At 41.0% G+C, this 21,258-nt stretch overlaps 1 protein-coding gene across 2 annotated transcripts in view; it reads right to left on the reverse strand.

The window, feature by feature from the left end:
• faf1 (Fas (TNFRSF6) associated factor 1) overlaps positions 1-21,258 on the reverse strand; it is a 64,639-nt gene that overhangs the window by 7,571 nt on the left and 35,810 nt on the right. Inside the window, exons 13-18 of one of the 2 annotated variants that reach the window (XM_006800411.3) lie at positions 15,236-15,390; positions 10,649-10,785; positions 10,461-10,549; positions 6,914-6,994; positions 5,156-5,233; positions 1,512-1,727 (exon numbers count right to left, since the gene is read on the reverse strand). In XM_006800411.3, the coding sequence (XP_006800474.2) occupies positions 1,512-1,727; positions 5,156-5,233; positions 6,914-6,994; positions 10,461-10,549; positions 10,649-10,785; positions 15,236-15,390 (756 nt within the window). Of the gene's footprint in view, positions 1-1,221; positions 1,728-5,155; positions 5,234-6,913; positions 6,995-10,460; positions 10,550-10,648; positions 10,786-15,235; positions 15,391-21,258 lie in introns of those variants that run through there. The other variant, XM_087835877.1, reaches the window with a different exon arrangement.

The following is a 21,258-nucleotide window of genomic DNA, read 5'->3' on the forward strand; positions in this document are numbered from 1 at the left end:
AAAGAACAGTTGAATGAAAGACAACTGGATGATTTCAGCTTCTTGTATAATATACTACAGTATATTTCTCTATGCTTCTCTCTCTTGGTACTTTAAGACATCAGACATAACACTTTGTTGGGTCCACTTAAACAAACTGCAAATGTGAAATGTTAAAGTGACATCAGGGGTTAAATTTGACATGCAAAATATGGCCAAGAAATTAGAGTTTTAGGCACGGTTTTAAAGATAAAAGACTTTTAATGGATGTTTGACCTTATTTGACCTTGAAGAAGAGGTTGGAGCTCTATATTTAAAATCCCGATATATCATTCCCTATTTGCCTGTATGTTGTCGACATAAATACTGGCAATTAAAAAAAAACAAAAAAACCCATAAGAATTAGGGGTGGGCGATATAAACGATATATGATAGACACGATATAAATTTGGCCAACGATAGAGATTTTGACTATACCGCTCTATTGCGATAGCGCATGTTGATGACGTCATCAAGCCGCGCCTGTTTTGGTCGAAAGCATCGCAGGCTACAACATTATCATCTCCAAATTATGCCCGGCGACAGTCATAGTAAAGAGATATTGTGGATGAATAATCTCAGTTGTTCTCCTGACTTAAGTTTGGCCCGTGTATAGCACCAGAATCCCTCACGTTAACTTTTATCGAGTGGAAAAAAAGTTAGAGTTCATCCTCCGTCTTCACTGTGCTAATGTTATGCTAACATAGCTGTGTCGCTAGCAATCACGTAGCACAACATTATATACCAGGTAGTCCTGAGCTAATTTCCTGCTAACTTCTAACTCCATTAAATTTAATAAATTCTGTTCTCATGGATGCATGGATGTTAAACTTAATTGTTACACTTGGTAAAGCAGTAACGTTGATGATTTTATTAAGGATGAAAGAATTTAGACCGTTTTTAACTCTCAGTGTTTGTTTGACTTTGGGACTTGAAACAGACGGAGTTTTGGACCCAGATTACTCCGCGAAGCTGCTCACTACGGCAGCCGTAATGCTCTGACAATCCATCAAGCAGTGCTGCTTACCAAAGTTGTACTAAAACATTTTTTAACAGATTTCTGCACGCCAAAATCAGTTCGAGGTCAGTAAGCACAACCAGAATTCATACATAAGGCACACTCTCGATTTTTGAGAAAATTAAAGGATTTTAAGTGTGCCTTATAGTGTGGAAAATACGTTATACAGAAGAAAAGAATATATCGTGATATATATCGTTACAGCACGTGCTTCAAATTATACCGCGATATGGATTATAGACCATATCGCCCAGCCCTAATAAGAATGCATTCAAAACTTTTGGAGCTAATTACATAAGGAATACTGTGAAATGGCTAAATCCACAGAGGAACTGTGGCCTGTTCTTTAAGATCAAGCAAACTCTTGAAAGAAAAAGCCGTTTTTCTATTCTGCATCCTCACTTTGCAGTAAAACAGGAGCAGAGAAGCGATTTCGGCTCTGACGTGTCTGTAAGAGAGGAGGCAAACCACTCACATTTCTTCGAGGGAAGGTCGTGAGGAGCTTGAATTCTTCAAAGGGGTATCCCTTGGAGGCCACAAAGTCAAAGAGAACCTGGAGCTTACAGCTGCCCAGGAAACGCCTTTCCAGAAACTCGCCACTTGGTGTGCGGATTCTCAGCTTGCTGATTTGCTCGCCTGACTCTTCATCGGGCTCTGGAGGCAGGGCCTGCTCCAATGACAAGCGGATTGCCTGAAACAAGAAAAGCCAGCGTTTTTGTTTTTGTCGGTTAAATGCATTAATGAATTTGAAAACAGATTTGCATACAGGTGTTGGTGAGATGCAGCAGTCAGCACTGCTGCTGCAAGCGTTTATTTGCCTTCCCTTCATTTAAACAGCAAAGTCAGCGTGATTATTCCAGTGACATCAGTAAAAATACGCATCTCGTTCTCTCTGTGTTTACAGTGAGTATCAACAGTAACGTTGGCAGCGATAAAGATGATGACACGCTTTCCAAGCAAGCCAAGAAGTTGCTCTCAGAGTCTTACTGCAGCACTATTATTTCACATTAATTAAACAATCTTCTTGCCCTAAGAATGTTATTAAATTAGCTGCCCTGTGTCTCACCCTGTTCCCTGAAGCCCGTTGTAGCTCAGAAGGTTGCCAAGTAGCATATCAGTATGCTAAGAGCAGCCAAGTCCTTCATTCTTTCATGCTGCCTTGCTGTTTGCTCTGTCACTCTCTGAAAGAAAGTGTCAAATACCCCTGCAGATAGTGGAAAACCCTCACTAGTAAGAGGAAGATCTTTGAAGATCTTCTTCATGAGAAGCAATCACTTATTTTACAGACGCTAACGGTGTCTGCGCTAAAGGGCAGGGCTCATGAGTGACGACTGACCGTCATCTTCCACAGAAAAGCAAATCAAGCCTCCCGAGCTCCAAAAACCATGCTTCAACTGCTCCCTGGAGCCTTCGTCTCCTTTCTACTCCTACCCCTCACCTCCTCCTCCCCTGGCTTGTTGTTCCTGTTTGGCCAGCCGGGGAGCATATGCTGTGACAACACGCCCCGGCTTTATTTACACACCATAATGCAATTATATTTCATAAGAGTGTACAACAGTAGCTCATTAGCAGCTTCTGGTGTTGGGTGGGCAGGGTGGAGCGCGTGCTGCTCCGCCATCAGCTCCCTCAGGTACAAGAGCTGAAGCTGACTGAGTTAAAGCTGTCCCTGGGGACAAAGCTAACACATACGCACACACAAATAACAGACAGGAGCGCGTGAGGTGATGGACATACAAATGCAGACAGCTAGTCAACCACAGACACAAGCCCAAACGCCCACGCGAGTTAGAGGTAGCGTCCCCGAAGCAACCACGAGGCACACGTCTGGTCGAGCTTCGGGCCCAGGAAGCGCCGCACAAATAATCGGGAGCATCTCTCCGTCCATTTACCTGCCTCTCCAGCTCCGCTCGGCTAACCACAGAAAGCAAACAGACGATGAGCAGGAGAAATAGGTGCACCTGACAGCCGCACAACTGTATGCTATGACCCCCTGACGGAGGTAAATAATAATGCCAGTCCACACAGGCGCATGAAACACACATGCCCTCCACCCCCTCCCGCCCCAACCCCCAGTTCACCGGCTCCCATATTCATCTCCCGTTTCTTCGCACAAAAGGCATAAAATCACAGAGAAAGCATTCCCACTAGCATTGTTCCCTCTCCGGTGGTGACTGGTGTTTTTAGTGTGTCTGCAGTTTCTACTGTAAACTCAACTGAAAACTGTAAACGAGCACTAACAAACAAACAAACAAACAAAAAATTATTCCAATTAAAACGGCTCACGTGGTAGGCAACGCCGCGCCTTCCTCGAGGAGACGGATAACTAAGTTGGCACCAGCACAGCGAGGAGTGATAAAAGAACCAGTTGCCGCCATAGACTGTTTAAATAAAGAGCAGCATGTGTGATGTAAATGCTAAAATCCAAGTTACTCATTTCAAACGCGCTCAAGTCCAAAATTCTCTTTTAATTCAACCGAATTATGAGCTGCTGTTGTGGAATAATAGCAAATTTGTTCGGTACGAATTAACTAGTAACTAACTGACACTTTTTTGGCTACCTAGGTTTGCTGTTTAATTAGTTTTCACATTTTTGTCTCCAGTTAGGAGAAGAATTCACAACTAGTAATAGTGATTAAATAAAAGGAAAGCGAATTCCAAGTTTTGTTTGTTTGTTAATTAGGTTTTTGTAGTATATTTGAACCGACGTCCATCAGAACTACTGGTACACAAAACAGGATCACGTTATGATAACGTTATCCTTTAACAGTTTGGGAAACTTAAGTTGCCATTGTCTCGGTACGCCAGCTGCTGCTGCTTCTCATATTTATGGATATCTAGACAGTAGCACAACACAGCTCGTCAGCACAGGAGACGCCATGGAAACCTTTGAGCTCGAGCAGAGAAAATTAATATAAGTAGGAAACACAACGCCATCCCGGCTATTGTTGTCGAAAATACACAAGCATGTATGCACTGTTTGATTCGTGGACTACTGTGATATAATTAAGAAGGCCAGGTTCAGGGCTCTTTTGTTGTCGTCTGTTTAACTTAAGTGACAAATCATTTGAGCAAGACGGGTCACCCAATACCTCTCGCTGCCCTCGGGCTCTGACCTGCAGAGCAAACAGCAATCAGCGAGGACTACACTGTATTACAATAGACAATCACGACGCTGGTGCCATCCTCGCCGACAACTATTGTTTTCCTGTGTGCGTGACATTGTATCCGTCGTGCGTGTGTGCGCGCCTTGCCCCGTCTTTGCAGACAATAATTGTTTTCCAGAGAATATGTGTTTACTTAGGTGTATGTTTGTGCATAGGTCTGTGTACATGAATTGCCTCTTTTATTCACTCGGGTTTGAATATGAGGCTGTGTGCTATATCAGCATAAAAAAAGCTAACCGGGACAATAACTGTGTACACTGAAGGTGACATTAATGGGGATCGGCCTTGCTGTAATTAGGATATTTAATTTCTCTGAAATGGCTGTGTGCTTGTATACTGACACAACACAGGCTTCACTGATTGGCAGATTCCACCAAAACCACAATTTAATTGAGTTACTATTGAGTAAGCAGAAAAGGGACATAAACAACAGCACAATGGTACAACCCTGCTAAATCATACTACTAGTGCGTTAGCTAATAGTAGATTTCCATTTGATCATTTTGAAATGAGTCCAAAATTCTCTTTTAATTCAACCGAATTATGAGCTGCTATTGTGGAATAATAGCAAACTTGTTTGGTACGAATTAACTAGTAACTAACTAATAATAATAATGGATTGGATTTATATAGCGCTTTTCAAGGCACCCAAAGCGCTTTACAATGCCATTATTCATTCACTCTCGCATTCACGCAAGCTACGGTTGTAGCCACAGCTGCCCTGAGGCAGACTGACAGAAGCGAGGCTACCATATCGCGATATGGCCAACACCAGTAGGCGGTAGGGTAAAGTGTCTTGCCCAAGGAGCAGGACAGAAAGCCCGGGGATCGAACCGGCGACCTTCCGGTTATAGATACGCTTCCCAACCCCCTGAGCCACGGTCGCCCCCTAACTGACACTTTTGGCTACCTATGTTTGCTGTATAATTAGTATAATTATGGCTGTTGTACTCACCTCCTTCTCCTCCTCCTGCTCCTTTCTCATCTGTTCCAAGCGAAACTGTTCGGCCTCTTCTCTCTCCTGGGCTTCTCTCTGAAACCCCCCAAAAACATAAACAAATCATTAATTTCATTTGCTTTGACGAACTAACTGACTGATCAACAAAAACTTTGTTCTAGACACGCAAGTTGTAGTCTGCACAAGCACAGCATAATTTAAAGATAAAATTAGCTGCTCTGCACACACACTGGCTCATTATGATCTCACTGAACAACAATAAGGCATTTCTTAATATTTACGACACCTCAACTAAACCGAGTAACACAGTAGGAGTAGATTGTACTCTAAACCTGATGTTTGAGGTTCACTTTGATTTTAATACTATGCTTCAAAACAACACTTAAGAACTGACAGTGATACACAAAGATAACTGGTGCACTTGTGGTCAGAAGTTTACGTACACTCATCAGGGGCATGAACGGATTTGAACCATCCTTTTTCCAGGCTGGAATGACTGTACGCCGTACATCTTTAATGCCTTTCGAAAGCAAGAACTGGGCACACGTTTGAACATACTTTGGATTATCTCTAATCCACACACGGTCAAATATATACATACATCCCCGATGATATTTAGTTAAATGTCTCTCAGCAAGTTGAAACTCGACCAGATGCTTTTAGTAGCCATCAACAGGCTCCTGGCATAATTCTGTCTTCTTGGCAGAACTACAGAGCTCATTTAAATTAGCTGGTTTGTTGGCACAGACCCGGCTTTTAAGCATAGTTCACAAATTTTGAATAGGGCTGGGGTCAGGGCTTTGAGTAGATCCTACCAGAAGCTTAATCGGCCATTTCTAATTCCAGATCACTAGAGGAGTTTAAACACCTGTATATAAATACAAGTTTTTACTTTCTCATGGTCTGGAAGCATCACTAGGATCACTATCCACAGTTTGCAGCTGCACATATGGACAACCCAGCTGTATTATGACGCAAACCTTTATGGTCAGACAAGAAAAAAACGGAGCTATTCCACCAAAATAGCAAGAGGTATGTTTGGAAGAATAAAGCTGAGGCTTAAACCTAAGAACTGTATCAACTATCAAGCATGGTGATGGTAGCATTCTGCTCTGGGGCTGTTTTGCTACCAGTGGTACTGCTACACTGTAAAAAGTGGATGGAACAATGAAGGAAGAGTACTACCTCCAAATTCTTCAACTTCACCTCAAATCAACAGCTGGACGGTTCAAACTGGGAAGCAATTGGGTGTTCCAGTAGGACAACGATCCCTGGTTTTGAAACGGATAAAACAGGCTAACATTAAGCTGCTAGGATGGCTTTTGCAAAGCCCCGATCTCAACCCTATTTAAAATTCGTGGACTAAAAGCTGGGGCTTGGCTGTATCAAGAAAACCAACCGACTTAAATGAACTTCATCAATTCTGCTAAGAAGGGTGGTCAAATATCCATAATTGTGCCAAAAGTTTGTTTATAGTGTCTGGCCAAGGTGTAAGTTGCTAGTGGACATGGTGTATATATTTGAGCCTATATATACACAGACATTTGACCCCATGTGGATTAGAGAAAATACAAATTAAATTCAAAGTTGTGCACCCAGTTCTTGTTTGTGAAAGTCACTACAGATGTATGCTGTGCCGTCATTCCACCCTGGAAGAGGAAGAACTCGTAGGAATCATTAAAAGCACAAACCTACATGACATTCATGCTAAGCGTGCGTCAACTTCTGATCACAACTGCATTATTCTGAAAGTACCTTCTTACGATCAGCCTCTAAAGACAGACGATAGGCCTCGTCCTGTTCTCTCTTCACCATCTCCCTTGCCTCGCGTTCGTCCTGCGTGGAGAGAGGGGAAGAAAGAAAGTCGGTCCCATTAACTAACAGCATAATAAAGGATACATGAGAACAAAACATCTAAGCAGAAGTGCCGGCTGTGGAAGCTAGCAGCAGAAAACAGCATGTCAAGTGCGGCTACATACAAACACCAGGTATGAAAGAGTAGCAACAGAAGGGAATTCATTCTGACTGGGCTGTCATTTACCAGACCCCAAGCCCCTTTTATGTTTCCTCATCTCAGTTTCACCCTCCCTTTTTCTTTTATTCACGCTGCCTCTCTTCCTGTTTGTACAGAGGGAAAGGGACAGGCGGCCTTTCTCTTTCTACCTGCTGTGGCTACAAAGTGTTTTATAAAGACTGGGACTAAATACAAGTGTCCATTGTGTTAACAGCGCACAGCCATTAGTTTTCTATTTTCTGAAGGCCCACGCTGTGTGTCAGCCCGGATATGGCAAAGTAAGCTTATTGTGATGATCAGAGGGCTACTGTGAAACCAGGCAGCGGCTAAGCAAAATGACAGTGTGTATTGTTGCACTGAATTGGAAAATGCAAATATACATTTGTGCTTTTGGGCTACATAATAGATGAACTTTGAAAGGAAACTGTAAAAGAATGGCACAGAGGGACAAAAGCATCAAAAGTGGCTACTTTCAATAGATTGCCCCAGAGTCACGCAAACAAGTCGCACAGTAGTTCATGTTTGATATTCATTTTACATTCATTTGACCTGCTGTTGAATGTTTTCAAACACTTTGAATAACCTAAAGTGAGGAGGCATGAAGGGAAATGTTTATCTGACATGCTCAAACACCATGTGATTTTCAGGGCCTTAACTTTGGAGGAAAAAAGAAACAGATTTTCCACAACTATATCTTGGCTACTGTTCAAGTTGGCAAGACGTGTGCCGTCTTTTAGTCGCGATGATACACTTGGTGTTCAGAAAAGCAAGCTGTCACATATTTAATGTTTGCTCACAAATAACAACTAGTGAAAGACGCTTTATATGGCGGTTTTTGGGTTGGTTTTTTTTGCAATTTAATTTTGGAACCAAGTGGCTGAGCTCTACTTGCCAGAGGGCAAATTTTATATCCAATTATTTCCTTTTGGACCGCGATATCAGCCTTTATGCGCACTGTCACTTAACAAACAGAGGGCCCTGGCTTAAATCAGATCCTTTCTGTGGACACTAGTTCACCTAACCATGAAACTCGACTCAAATTTATACTCTTTTTATATACAACTCTTCAACCAAATCAGCACAATGGTTAGTTTTTGGCTAGTTTTCATATGAAATCCATGCTTAATGACCTGAAAACGACCTTTAAAAAACAACAACCCTGAAATGCTGACAGATGTAGACCACAAAATTGCATCGAGTAGTCATTTGATTACTAACTACTAAGCTAAAACACAGAAAACCATACAAATGACTGGCGAGTCAGTACGGCTGGTAGAAATCACAATGTGGCCTTCCAGCTGCTCCGATTCCAGACTGACACAAAAGTCGCTGTCAAAGAGGAATGTCTGGGTGTCTGCGTTCATGTCTGAGTTTGTCTTTGGAAAGGAGAAAAATGGAAGAAGAAGGACGAGACACAGGGAAAGAATCATATACACCAGCACCCAAAAGCAGGTACCGTGAAAATGAGGTTTGTCAGTGAAAATCTTGAGGTTGATGGTACTAATAATGAATAATTAGTCATATATTACACTTCATTTTTATAGTGTTTAATTTTGGTAATAGTACTATTCTTTTGGCACACACACACACAGCACCGGCACTAATCCTGTAAAACAAAAGAACCCTAGGATCCAACACTACACAAACTCTGAATATTTCTTGTTTTAAATCCTATCATTAATGATTATTTGACGAGCGACTAAGAGTGACAAATCCACAATAAAGCCAGAGCATTACAGACATTATAACAACACAGAGAGAGTAGCTGTCACTCAGCAGGGCGCAGCTCACCTGAGCAAGTCTGACCCTCAGGGTGTGTGTGAAACTCAACTCATTCCTCAGCCACGATTCCCATAACTGAGATGCTATGACTCCCACAATAGTGCTGCCAATTGCTAAAGAGGCTGTTTGGTTGACTTAACATAATGGCTGAACCTAACACAGCTTGTCATCTGTCATCTATAGATACAGTAGTCAAAAAAGAGGCACAGTGTAGTCAGGGCTGACAAAAATCCGTGGAAATAAAACGTCTGTGACATACTAAGAGACTAAACGCCAGTGCTGATTAAATTACTCTAAAGCTTAGTAATGTGTTGCTGTTTTTTATTAATCTGAACGAGTCAGCTTCAAGTCACACAGGTCAGTTTTCAATTATAGACTTAACCATAGTAATATTCACATATCATTTACAACAGTTACCATGGCACTCACATGGTTTGGGAATGTCTAAACTAAGCTATGAGGACCATTAAGTTAAAGGTAACTACAGTGTTGTTCATGTCAAAAGGATTTGAGTGAACATATGAGATGATAGTTAATAAATTAGTTAAGTTCGTTGTAAGTGACTGATGCATTGTCTCATATTGTTAAGATTCGTGGGAAGGACACAAAATGCTAGCTCCACCTTTTCTTTTCTATGGAAGGAATGTTTTAATCATGTTTTAATTACATTTTCTCTTTGGGTAAAAGGAGGTCAACAGATATGTTAGCAGTAGCCAGACTCTAGTTGATAACTAAAGGGGATAAAATGGCTGAATGGTTCTCGAGTCATTATAACAAAAGCCATATTTTAACAATGCCTTCTGATGTGCTCTGACATGTTGCAATTTATCGCACAATGTATAAAGTTGGTTCATTTACTGGAGCCACTGAGATTAGCCAACTAAAATAAGATTTATGGTAGAAGTTCAATTCAATTTTATTTATACAGCGCCAAATCACAACAACAGTCGCCTCGAGGCGGTTTATATTGTAAGGTAGACCCTACAATAATACATACAGAGAAAAACCCAACAATCATATGGACCCTCTATGAGCAAGCACTTTGATAACAGTGGGAAGAAAAAACTCCCTTTTAACAGGAAGAAACCTCTGGCAGTCTTCAACTTATCCCAACCAATAAAGCACGGCTTTATCTTGAAACGATGTCCTTAATGTCAAAAGTGTGACTCTCACAAAAAACTGTACATTTGAGAATTCGGTTGGTATACTTGGAAGTGCTCCCCAGGCCACAGTACCTCCTTTAAATAAAAATATGAAGTCATCTATATACAGTGGAAACTATAGATAGTAGCAAACTGGTTAGTTTCCTAGCTTTCCTAGCTACTGTTAAACAGCATTACAAGGAAACACGAGCATATGTTTCCATTTGAAAGAGCAAATGGTCCATAATGAACCAAGTAGTTATTGAAAGAACAAAGAAATAAAGTATTTTCTCCATCTTTAAGGATCAGAGGCTGACGTTTTTGTTTCCTGCGAACAGACTGTCTGAATCCGCTCAAGCTTTACCTCGTCTTTAATGTCCTCTTGCTGTTGTGCTGTGAAGATCTCCATTGCTCCCATTAACCTCATCATCAGCTCATCCACTGTTGTATTGCCTGAATTAGAAAAGAAATTCAGAGGGCAATAAAAGAGTTTGTTTTCATGATAATTACAGAAAACAGAGTTAATTGTCGGATGAATAAAATGAGAATTACCTTGAATAACATTTAGAACTTCGTTGGATGTGCGTTTCCCCATGACTATGAGGAGCAGGGGGAACTGGTCTGTCTTGTATGTCCGTATGGTCTGTGTCACCACACTGCCAAAGTGCCTCGTACACATCGTGAGTAGTCTGGAAGACAAAGAAATTGATCTAATTCACTTTTCCCCCCAATTTATTTACTTTACCTGCTTGTTCCTTTGGTAATAAGCATATATTTAAGCCTGCAATAAAAACAATTTTAAAGAGCGATAAAGTATTAGTGCACATATTTTCCCTGGGAGGTGCGTGCTTTTCAGATTGCAGCACAAAAGAGAAATACACACAACTTGTGGCATTAAAGACTTTAAAACCAATTCTGCATTTTCTTATTCCATCAGGGTGACATGCTATCTCAATTGGAACCACAGATGAATTAGTATTCCTCACCAGACACCCAGAATTGATAGGGCAAGAGAGGATTTCTTATTCCATTACAAAGACAGAACTTTTTAAATTAACATTTCAGAGAGGGAAAAGGGTAGCAGGCAGCCGGAGCCCCGCCAAGCTCCCTGTAAATGTCATAATATTAATGAATTGCTATAGACTGAATGCAAATATAGATTAGCTTTTTCTCCTGCCTTTTAATAAGATCTACTTTAATAACTGCCTGGTAAAATAGAGAGGTAATGGAATGGATGGCGGGACAGTGGGTCAGAGGAAGAAGATAGATAGAGCGGATGCTGTCTGAGAGGGGGTGTAACTCATTAAAAGATGAAGCCAAAGCTGAGGGAGCTACTTGCAGACTTTCCAAACGGTGAAATCGAGTACTTCCAGTCAATAGGACAATAGCAGTAGTAGTAATAATCATGCCAAAACCAGCTAAAGTGTGGACGCTGGACTGAAAGATGAATGAAATGAGCTTTGGAATACAATGCAGACAAAAACTTTTTCCAAATGTTGAACTTTGTGTGACCCACACCTTGCAATGAAAAACGTGGGTACCCTAAATCTTAGATCATTTTGTTCTGACATTTGTCCCTGTTCAGACCTCAACCCAGCCACAATATAACAAAAGCTCACAGGGAAACTCTAACCTGTAATGAAAGGCCAGGGAACAATAGACACTAACTTGAAGGGTAACCCAATCTTAAACCTCTAATCAAGCGCAGGCTAACCTGCTTTGGTTTCTAACTCTAAACTAAGGAAGTCAGTTCAGCACAATGATGATCATAATCACAACAACATAAAAACAGCACAATCTCAAAACACAACTTCCATGTACTTTGTAACCACTATCGTTCAGGGTAAGACGGACACCGAAACTAGGAAACAGGAAGAACTATGAAGCCCTTATGGAATTACGTAAAGAAGAATAAGTATGGCCACAACACTTAATGTCAGGAGGAAGTCACTCCAGGAAATGAGCTGCACAGTTTGGCCTGTCTCATCTAGCCCTAATATAACATGGTAACCTGCGGCCTTTAAAAACCTTTAGGGGTAACTAAACGCAGAAGAAACACCTGCGTGGAATTTGCAACTACCATTAAATGCGTCGGTGGCTAATGTGACTGACAGCTTCTAATTTGTTGCCCATCCCAGCTTATTTTCTCACTGCGGATCCCGACAGCTATAACAGTAAATGTTTTCCTGGACTGTCAGCTTGCACTTCTTCAAATCAAACTGATGCACTAAGATGCGAGTAGACCGGTTAAACCTGGCGTCTGCTCCACTGAGCAGCTGATGAGTCAGGGTAGTACAGTAGCACTGCAGGGAATATTTTTGCCAGCCACCTGTACGTGTGCAGCATGGGAACCGGATGCTCCGATAGCTCACTGTGTCATACACACTTTGTTTCAGAGTGAACATGGACATGTTTTGATTTGAAAGTGACATTTTGTTCTCCCACCAAACGAGTTATGTTTTCAGGGAAGACTATGTCAAGAGAAGAAGTCGAGTGTACAGGACAGGTTAGCACAACGGTCTGTTTCCGCCTTGAGCAGTTAAGACATAAGTTTACACTTAAAGGCTAGTAAATGTAACTGCAATAAGTTAGTTAATTAACCAATTCGCACTACAACCTGGTTTGCCTCTTACCTGTAATTATTTTTATTTAATTTAATAACTGTACAGTACTCTGTTTATAGTAACCATTGTCCTTAATGTAAATATGTAAGAAAAATTGTGTATGTTTCTGTTCCGTGTCCTGTGTCCTGTTTGTTTGTGTATGTGTCTTTTTGGCTGCTGTTACAACCAAATTTCCCCCTTGTGGGACAATTAAAGGATTATTCTATTCTATTCTATTCTATTCTAAATATGTAAATATGTAAGATAAATTGTTTCTGTATGTTTCTGTTCTGTGTCCTGTGTACTGTTTGTTTGTATATGTGTCTTTTTGGCTGCTGTTACAACCAAATTTCTATTTCTATTTTCTATTCTCCAATAAGATCGCCTGTATTGCTATAGACCAAACGGGTAATCGCATTAGACTGCCAGGTCTGTATAATGTTTAAAACACTAAATCTAGTGTCAACATAAGGTCACCTTAGTGCATATTCTTACACTGTAATGTATTATGAGAATGCGCACACAACACAAATAATCGACTTTCAATGTGTTTATTTACTTACATGTGCAATGACAGTATACTGCCTGGGCGATATATCAGATTCATTTCCCACGAGTGACAATTACACTGGCATCCAATCACCAGCACTGCATTTATGCATAATTAATCATTAAACTGGTAGGCCTGTGAGAATAGATTAAGCTAAGCAACAGGCACATTCCAATATCAGCAGGTTTATCACTCGCTCGCAGACGCACACAAATGCACGCACACATAATCAGGATACCTTTCTAACAGCTTGTGTGACTGATGCCAATCACCAGTCACTTTAGATCAGCTAAAGAGCGTGAGAATGCCGAGCAGCAGTTGGATGTGTGAGCGAGTTAGTGCGCACATGTGCATGCATGCGTTAGCAGCAAAGCTGCGACTAGCTGTGTGCGATGAAAAGCTCCAGATGTTGCCTCCTTTTTAACGTGCAATAAAAAGGCCCAGCTGGGGCAAAAAGCAAAGGAGGCCAATGGGAGAGAAAGGAGTGCGGAATGAGGAAAGGAGGGAGTTTCCTTAAAAGAAATAATGGAGAGCTGAGGTCAGGGTGCGGATCTTTCTCAATGACTGCTACCAGAGGGCAGGCTTAACTCTGGAGGTTCAGGGTAGAGTGAGAGAGCTGAGGTAGCTGATTAAATAGAAGAGAAATAAAGAAATATCAGAAAGGAAACAAGTAAAATATGAAGTATTAAAGATGAAGGGAAGGATAAAATAAATGAAGCATTCCTTGTTTACAATGTGCAACAAAGGTTCAAATTTACCTAAACCTCTCCTCTGTTCAACACTTGAACCTGCAAGAGCTCTAATAGTCTGTTAAAAATATACATCTCACTCACTGAACCAATGTAATAAACAGGTGTTGTTGTAAAATACCAACACAGGGTGCTGGAGCTAAGCTAGGACTTTCAGGATAAATTGGAGAGATAGAGATGTTTGGACTCCAACGGAGTCCTTCATCTCCCACTGACCCTCTATTCAGACAGTTTGGTCAAGATTGCCCAATCAGGGGCCTCACCGTGCAAACACAACGCCTTTTGTTAGCATGCAACCTCCAAGCTTCAAAAAGAGAATGAGGCTGAAGAGAGAATGAGAAGAAAGAGATACAGAGTACGAGTAATGGAGTGAAAGATGAATGCCAGCAATTACGGATGTGTCAAACCGATTTTTAAACACTGTTCATTTGCCAGATAGGATTCCACCCACACTAGCATTTCTGGATTATTATCTAAACGCTACCCAAAATATGCAGGATTCACTCTCTAAAGTCCAAGATTTTCTTGCTTCACACACACAAAAAAAATACAACAGTAGGATGAAGGCACGACTGCAAACTAAATTTACTTTCTCTAAGAAAACTATTCGGAACAATAATGCGGGGACAAGATAGTAGCATGCAACAGACTGCTTCCCAACCAGAGGACTCTGACAGCTCACAAAGCCCTCAGCTCATGATCAAGCTTCTCTCCCGCTGCAATACATTCAATATCCTCTTTATTAGATACACCTCAGTATTTATGCAAACAGTCGGCTCCTGCGGACAGTAAGTCACATATAAATAAAACATAAGGATTAAGGATGCAGTCAGGGCTTAAAGGTTCTCTTATTGCATTACTAAACTTTACAGCTGGCTAAAGCAATTCTAAATACAGCATGATTCTGATAGACTACCGGATCTCCAGAGAATTAATTCAGTGTTTAAAACCTTAGTTTTTTATTACCCTTTAGCAATCATTCTCCCCCAGCTATAGCATCACAGTCAGATTTGGCAACCAGAAAACAGCCAGATTTAGCTTTGCAACAGAATTCACGTGTAGCTGCAGTTTCTACAATTTAAATATTTGATCCGACAACTCAAAGGTCGTAAGATGAGCTTAAAACTTTATTTACACAAATGAATTACGCAAAAATGGACTCATTAAACAATAGGATACTTGGAATAAGATACGTCTTCAATCGCACTCCAAGCGTGCTGGTCGACTGACACTGTACCTGGATTTGTTAGCTTCTTTAGTGACATCCCACGCCCATGTGATGAAGTTCTGGCTCAGGTAAGAGACGATAGAGTCAGCGCACATCATTTGGGAGCAGAAGACGTTGCTGAGAACACTGTCATCATTGTGGAGGTAGATAGCCAGCAGCTTTCTCTGTGGAGAGAAACAGTTTGAAAATCAGAGTGGGAGAAGAAGGCATGAGCAAACTGCAACTCTTACTGTGCTAGGACATTTGTTAAGGCAAAGGGTCACTGCAGCTGATCCTTTATTTTTTGTCTTCAATCAGTTGTTCAGTGGCTAATAGGTGGAACCAAACACCAAAGTATACAGTCGACTTTGTGGAAGAAGTTTGACTAGCTAAAACTCATCACTCCCCAATATAATAAATGTCATATCTGTGATCAGTGCTGCTCTATCAGCCATGCACTAGGCGTCTCATTATTGGAGAGACATGTCCATATTACATGAACATAACATGACCACCGGCAGAGAGGACTTGGCGCAGAGCTAGCAGGACTTCTAAAGACCACGGTAGGACCACAACTGGCAAAAAAGCAAATACCACGCAAAATAAAATGGAGAGCGGTGTAAATAAAACTTTGCTTGGAGGCGACAAAGATATGGAGAAAACAAAACAGACAAATCACTCTATTTATTTTACACCAAATGCCAGCAGCCTGTTCAGGTTAGTAGCGGCAGGGCCAGACAATATTGACGAAGCTCCAAATCCAAGGATATTGACACCATCATATAAGCCTGGTAGATTCTCCCTACTGACAATCTAATTAAAAAACAAACACACCCACAAACATAAAAGGTTCCAGGGGACAATGTTGGAAATAATGCTCTTTAAATTACATGTCACTTCTCTTGCTATAAAAGAACAAATAAGAAAAACTCGCACTCTCTGCTTAGTTCATTTTTACCCACGGCTGTGAAAGGGGAGTTAAGGGGTCTGTTCCTCGGGAACAGTAATCTAGGCTACGTGCGCCAAAAAGCGAAAAATCTACACAGGGCGTAAAACGTGAGGAGAAGGGAAAGAAGAAGTTGTGCTATACTGTGGCCTGTGTAGAATAGGAATGGGAGAGCACTGCTGTGTTTGCTCAACGATTAGTGCTTTAGAATAATCTCCAGGGCTCCTAGAGAGAAGGAGCTGGGGACTCATTCACTAGGCCGATTCAACAGCCTGAAAAGATTAAACACTCATGCTGAGAAGACAAGCAAATTCAGTCTTGAGAGAGGAATGAGTGTGAGGAGAGGGAGAGTTTTACAGCGTGGAAAAAAAAAACCCAACAAAAAACCAAAACCCCGATACACACTCGAACGCCGACGTCCCCGACACGCACGCACAGATGCGCAAACTTAACTCCGCTGCCCGCGAGTAACGGGACTCATGCTCGCACACATGCATGCTCAATTAGAGCAAGTGTAAAGACTAATCAAAGTGGGCATTTTGGCAAACTGAACTCCTTCATCTTAGTTAAACTGTCCGTACCCCTCTGTTCCCTCTCCGCTTTCAACTCAGATCTTTTGTATTGCCTGTCTTAGCGGGGAGGAGCAAATCCCTCAGTTCAGCTAAATTACTAGGTCCAACCTGAGCTAGATAGTGACCCCATAGCCCTTCCTCACACCTGTTCACCTAAAGCTAAGCTCGCTTTGAGGCTGTGAGAGAAACAAAAGAGTTCACACACTGTAGAATAGCGTTGCGCTTCATTTGCTGTTTAATCAGTGCACCTCTTTCTTGGAAGATGGCCCAGCAGAAAGTTTGAAAATATGAAATATGTGTCTATAAATATAAAAAAAGCATGTGTTCTCGTGATGAGGCGGTCCTTTGAATGAGGCACTTTTCAACCATTGTTTTAAAACAAAAACATTTTTTTTATCATAAAACATGCAGGTCTTTTGTTTCACTTTTCCTTTTTAATTAATTGATGCACTTGCCTTTTTTTTTCTTTTAGGGATGTGGATTACCATGTGTGAATATGAAGAGCAGGTTTTTCTGTTTTATTTTTTAGTTGTTTGAAATAAAGGGATTATTTATTTCAGACTCTTGAGATAAAAGTGCATGTATGCAAAAAGAAAAACAAATAATTTCTGATAAAACACAATGATGTTAATAATAAAACCCATTTACTGTTAGAAATCACCTGAAAAGGGGTGTAAGTGGATCAGGCTCATATCCCACTCCAAATCTGCCTGTATTATAAATGACCAATGACCAATTATGAGCACCTCAAGAATGCTGCTTCTTCTATTCGTGTAGTACTCTAACTAAGCCAGTCGCAGGAGTATTTATACGTTTACATAAACGGGACTTCCAAAATGTTTTTTTTAATAATGAGCAGCATCTCCTACCCTGAGAGGTAAACAATATAATATGTGGTCTGGGCTGACAGATGAACACAATTTATTAATTTACTCAAGTTCTATTAAAGGTGGACTCGTCCTTCATTATGAGGATAAAAAGTGAATTTAACATGTGATCTGTCACATATTAAAAAGGCTTTATTTGCAGACTAATTCATATAATTTACACTTGGAGATAATGAAGTTGTCGGCTCGGGCGACTGAAACTGCGAGCAACAGACACCAAGGTGTGTGCAGAGCGCTCTGTGATTTAAGCACACTGTACAGTTATTACTTTCATTTTTAGTCCAGCTTCAATTCACCTTTTCTGCAAAAAGTGTCTGCACAGGGGTTAAAAGAAAAAAAGAAAATGTGCTTTTATGCCCAAACATTTATCCTTTCAAAAACATTTAATATAGCCTGTTTACAGTTAGTTATTCATAAAGAGAAACAATAAAAAACAATGTCATCAGTTTCTGTCATGATCAGCTCGTCTCTATGGCTACGAAGGGAAGACCCAAATAGCCGAGTTTCTGTTGGTGAATGAAATAAACCAAGCAAGCTTGCAATATTACAGGCTGTGTCTGATATCACTCCAGATTTAGCTTCATTATTTTGCCCTTTTTAAACATGAATGAAGAGATACAACTTGCTGCTAAAAATCTCACCCCACACCCATAAACACAAAGTTTTAGGCTACACGAGTAAAGCAGTTTAAAAAAAAAATTTAAATTGTTCTGCTGAAGACAAAATAAAGGTACGTCCACACGTACGCGGGTATTTTTTGAAAACGCAGATTTTTTTATGCGTTTGCACACGTAAACGGCGTTTTTGGTCACTGAAAACTGGATTTTTTAAAAACTCCGGCCAGGGTGAATATTTTTGAAAACTCTGTTTTTGCCCTTACGTGTGGACGAGAAAAACGGAGACAACGCAGCGTCAAAGGTGTGTGCATTTTTTGACGTCACACTGTGCGCCACGTTATTGTTTCGGTGAAATGAATTTCTACAATACTATTACTGTTACTTGTACTCTCTGCAGTGTTTAAATGCTTACATATACACACACAGTTACTGTCCCTCCACACATACCACTCGGTTCTGCTTCTATGCCCCATCCTTGTTTACTATTTCCCGCTGAGGCTTCTAGACTTCTGATTGGCCAACATTTCTGCACGGTTAGGAATATAGCGCCACCTGTTGCTTTGGCATGTTCCTAGCAGCATTTTTCTTCATTTCTGCCTTTACGTGTGGACGGGATTATTTTTTAAAACGAAAACGGAAAATCTCCGTTTTCAAAAATACCCGGGTACGTGTGGACATAGCCTTATAGCCCACATGAAGTGTTAGGGGCCTTTGCAGTCAAGGAGAAGATAACTTGCTCCACGATTCATCCATGTTACATTATTTTGCCACCATCAGAATTTTAGAGCAATAATAGAAATAAACGTGACACTATTTCTTTTGTTTGTTTGTTTTTATTTTATTTTAAGCCTCTTTAGGGAAACCGTGTAATGGAACTGAAGTCGACCAACAGCTTTTAGTTTAATTAGGGCCCTTTTTCTGTGGATGACATTTTTGCAACATCAAGAAGAGGCTTAATCACAAATACAGCGTGTTGAACAAAGCCAGGAGAGACTAGTTAATGAGATACAGACATGTACAGATGAAAGGAAGGACAGAGAAATCCAGATGGTGATTGTTCTTTAGATGACCGGCTCAGTCTGGAAAAGCAAATACTTCAAATTGAAGAGCTCAAATGACCTACACGGTGGGAAAACTCATTGTGATCGATGAGCAGCCATATAAGAGGCACATTTTAGAGTCTTTCCAAACAATTATGAGAGCACTGAAATAATATGAAGTTTGCAACTGAAGTTAAGTAGTTAAAGTCCACACTATAAGAATATGGACAAGTTTGAGTTTGCACACCACATTTAACGTTTAACCGTAATGGCCACACATGCTCAGTCATTAACCACATGTAAGCCTTTTTTGTGTATATCTAACTGTTCTGACACATGAGGGGTGGAGCTGTCTTATGGTTATCCAAGCTCCTGATCATCGATGATTCTGATGGATTAAGAGAATGTAGAATAAATATATCAATATTTAAAACTTTACACAGATGTAGCCCCTAATCTATCCATTTACACGTGACAGTAATCATTTCAGGTGCAGTCAATAACTAATCAAAGCCACTTGTGATCAACATCTCACAAGCTGACAGAGATACATGTACATCTACACGCCATATGCCATTCTGATTGACCGCTGCTTTTTCCTCTTGACTCTGCGAGGCTATTGCTGGGTTTTAAAGCAGATACTTGGCAGCGATAAATCCCTCAACTCCGCTCTTCAGCAAGGCTATGAATTTTGATGTGTCTTTGTGTGTGGCAGACATGAGAGCAGAGTGGAGAGCGAAAAAGCGTGGGGTTAGAGTGATTAACCAGTGCGTTGATGGGGATTTAGTGAGGATCGTGGTTAGTGATGGGTGGCCTATCTCTCTGTACGCTCTGACTAACCACTGATCCCCAAGAGGGTTCAGCTCAGCTCAGCTCAGCTCAGCAGCCCAAAGCATTTTCATTAAGGATGGATTGAGTCTATCTCAACATTCCCCCAACACACACCTTCAGAAACACTTCATCAAATGTAGTGTTTTGCTTAGTGATTAGCCTCTCCCAGGCTATGAGAGAGTGAGACTGATTCCTCTGTTTAAAAACCCCTTCAGTCAAACCTGCCCCACTCTAATATACCCTTAATGAAGTAGGCTTTTTCTACTACGAGGACACAAATACTAGATTGCTTTTCAAATGGAAGCGAAAGAGCAAGGGATGGGATTGTCGGATAGATGGAAGAGGGGACGGTGTAATTGTGCACATATGCTACTGTGTAATGAAACCGTGAAAAGCAGCTTGTTTTGGCCTGTCATCTCGGATGTTTGTGACAAAACAGGACAAACACAGAACAGATCAAATAGCTTCTGCTTTCGTGCAACATCTTTGCACATATCCAGCTTCTCCAAAGCCATTTTAACCACAGCACAGTTGGCAGGCTAATTCAAGCTCACCCAGAATAAAACAAAATACAGTGGAAATGAATACTATTCTGCCCTCATGCTGTTTAGAGCACAGTGGTACAGTACTGTGTGTGAACACCAGAGAGACATCAGCCATATTGTGCTGGCTTAGGAGAGGAGATCAGCTGGGAAACAGGCAAAATGCCAAGCTTCTCTTTAGATTTTTTTCTACATCTCTGTTTATTTCACACTCTCTCCTTCCCTTTCTTTTATCCCCCAAAATCACATTTGCTTATTTTTCTCTTTCTTCCCGCACAGCCTTTTTTCGTCCAACTTTCTCTTGTGCTCCGCGCTGCTTTTTAAGACCATGTCCTTCATTTTGTGGCCCCGCTATCATCTTTTTCACCCTCCCTCTTTGTGTGCCTGGTGATCTGAACCCCCAGAACATCTTGCTGTGTCCTCACAGTCTAATAAGGCTGTAATCCACACAAGCTGTCCGTTGATACAAGCATCCTTAAAAGGACAAAAGCTGAAAAACAAGGGGGAAAGTGGACAGCTAAAAATAAAGCCTCAGCTGTCGGGGTGAAAATTTGATGATGGTTTTGATAACTAATATCAGTGTCGCTATCAAGCCACATCCACGGTACATACATTAAA

The sequence above is a fragment of the Neolamprologus brichardi genome, chromosome 23, assembly GCF_056152115.1.
Source record: "Neolamprologus brichardi isolate AB-2024 chromosome 23, ASM5615211v1, whole genome shotgun sequence".
Lineage (NCBI taxonomy): Eukaryota > Metazoa > Chordata > Actinopteri > Cichliformes > Cichlidae > Neolamprologus > Neolamprologus brichardi.